This window comes from Colobus angolensis, unplaced genomic scaffold, assembly GCF_000951035.1.
Source record: "Colobus angolensis palliatus isolate OR3802 unplaced genomic scaffold, Cang.pa_1.0 Scaffold193, whole genome shotgun sequence".
NCBI lineage: Eukaryota > Metazoa > Chordata > Mammalia > Primates > Cercopithecidae > Colobus > Colobus angolensis.
The window spans coordinates 1,614,111-1,616,637 of record NW_012115077.1 but is presented as its reverse complement, the minus strand read 5'-3'; the positions used below and the strand labels follow the sequence as shown (position 1 = coordinate 1,616,637).

Sequence of the window (2,527 nt, the reverse complement as noted above, 5' to 3'; positions counted from 1 at the left end):
TTCAGTTTGGAATGATGAAAAAGTTCTGGAGATGGATGATGGTCATGGTTCTACAACAATATGAATGTACCTAATGCTCCTGAACTCTACACTTAATATTAAGATGGTAAGTTTTATATTATGAATATTTTACAATTAAAAAAATCCCCCAACCTATAACATACATTGGGAAAAGTACATTTTACCTGTATATTCAGTTTAACAAATAATCACCACCAAATATATGTATAATCACCACCTAGCCCCCAAAATGAAATATTATCAGAGTAACCTGTGTCCCTCCCCATCACAACCCTTTTCCTTCCTGAGTAACCACTATCATGGCTCTAATATTTGCTTTTGAAAATCATATTGTGATGTGGTAATGCAGGATAAGTTAAATCTACACTACAACACGCTACAGAATATTTCTTTAAATTTCATTTTTTCCGTAAGTGCCAAAAAAAATCCCACTTAATAACTTTCAAGTGCTCTTTCTCCCCTTCCTTTGCTCTTGAAACTTCATATTCTAAAACCTATTTTGGTGCCATAGTTGACCTCACCTGCAGAGTTTAATTAAAAAAAAAACAAAACCCACAACCTTCAGTGTAGATTTTCATTCCTCCCGCTCTCCCTTGCCTCCAACTACAAAGAAACAATGATTTAAACCCTTTGTGCCCTTTTAGAAAATTACACAGATACCCCATTGTGGAACCCTATAATCCCTTCGTGGAAAGGAAGAGATTAGCATATGAATACAAAGCAAAATGAATCCAGAATACAAAATGATCTACTGGATTGTGAAGCTCTTGTATTCTTAAAAATGTATTTATTTCCTCTTTTTGTATTGCCCCTTTAGTGGTCTCAGGGTTAAGGGAATTGAGCTTCCCTTTCTGGTTACCCGGAAAAGGATTAAAAACAAAAAACAAAACAAAAAACAAAAAAAACCACCAGATTCTAATAGGTGCAAAACCAACAGATGGCTCCCAGCGCCAGTGGAATCGCCAGTGGAATCTGCTACCCTCGACACGAGCTTGCTTGCCGGTGAGGAGTGTAGAAAGTGCTGTTCGCAGACTGCGTGGTGAAGGAGAGAAAGCGACAGAAGAGAGAGCCATAGTGCTGACGTTGAAGGCCCGGCCCTGTGAGGTTGCACAGGGTAAGTGGCGTTGGCCAGGCGGCAGCGGCGAAGGGGAAGGAAAGAGGATTTGAGCTGGGGGCGGGGCTTGCGGTACAGCGTGGCTCCTGATTGTTGGAGCGCGGCTGCCAATCTCGCAGAATCGCTCGGTTAACCAGTGCGCTGGCGAGACGCGCTCAGATATACTGAGTGAGCCCTGAGAAGCAGTCTCAGATCCTGACGGTGCAGCAGCCCGCAGCCTCAGCCAGGGAGTCCCAGCCGCTTTCAATGGAGGAGAAGCCCGGCCAGCCACAGCCTCAGCACCATCACAGCCACCACCATCCGCACCATCACCCTCAGCAGCAGCAGCAGCAGCAGCAGCCACACCACCACCACCATTATTATTTCTACAACCACAGCCACAACCACCACCACCACCATCATCACCAGCAGCCTCACCAATACCTGCAGCATGGAGCCGAGGGCAGCCCCAAGGCCCAGCCAAAGCCGCTGAAACATGAGCAGAAACACACCCTCCAGCAGCACCAGGAAACGCCGAAGAAGAAAACAGGTCTGGGAGGGAGGACGGGTGGGGGAAGGGGGTTGGGGGTGGAGGACAGGGGAGATGGGGGTGGGGCTGGATCCGAAAAGCGCGGACGGGGTCGGGTTGTGTGTGTGTGTGTGTGCCCTCCGGCTCTGGGGATGCCCCTTTCATTCTAGGGCTCGGGCTGAGCAATGGGGTTTGCAGCGCCCTCTCCTTCCCTCCAGCATGGGAGAGGCCCAGCCAGGCCAGCGTGACCTTCCCGGCCCCCGCCCCGGCTGAAGGGAGACCCACTGGGTGGCCTTGCAAGTCCAACCTCTTTATTCTTTTCCCATTCACCTCCCTGCGTCCCTGGAGTTACCTCAATATGGGGGCCCTGAGATGGGGTAAACCTACCCCCCAAAAGAATCCCTCGAGGTGTAACTCAGGAAGGCCTAGCGAATCCCGCCTCGGATGGTGTCGCGAGACCCTTTTGCAGGCGGCGAGGGGTGGGTAGGCAGGCTGAGTTGAGGAAGTGCCCCTCACCCGCCACCCCAAGCCCACCTGTGGCCTTGGGGCTCCCCATCTTGTTGGGGGGGCTGTTGGGACCCCTCATCTCACGGGTCGTTTCCACCACTAAACGCCCTTTTTGGACGCCGAACCCCGCAGTCTTGCCCAGCGGCTCCTCCCGAGGCTGGTGCCCCGGGCCCGCTCCCCCCAGAGCCGGCGCGGCTGGAATGTTCTCTCCTCCTCGCGGGGCCGCTTCCTGTCCGCCATGTTGGAAGCCGATTCCTGTCACCGACTCCGGCCCACTGAGGAGCGGAGGGGGAAGGGTGTCGAGGGCCACACGGCGCGTCGGAGCTCGGTGACCCGGGATCACCACCGGCCGCCGCCTGGCTCCCTGCACTGCGGGG

General features: G+C 52.6%; 1 protein-coding gene across 1 annotated transcript in view; it reads left to right on the top strand.

The window, feature by feature from the left end:
- Positions 1 to 1,150: 1,150 nt before the first annotated feature.
- The window catches only part of NUFIP2 (nuclear fragile X mental retardation protein interacting protein 2), a 38,995-nt gene continuing 37,618 nt past the window's right edge, over positions 1,151 to 2,527 (top strand). The window contains exon 1 of the mRNA XM_011940840.1: positions 1,151 to 1,664. Within this exon, the coding sequence (XP_011796230.1) occupies positions 1,382 to 1,664 (283 nt within the window). The 5' untranslated portion in view covers positions 1,151 to 1,381. The remainder of the gene's footprint in view (positions 1,665 to 2,527) is intronic.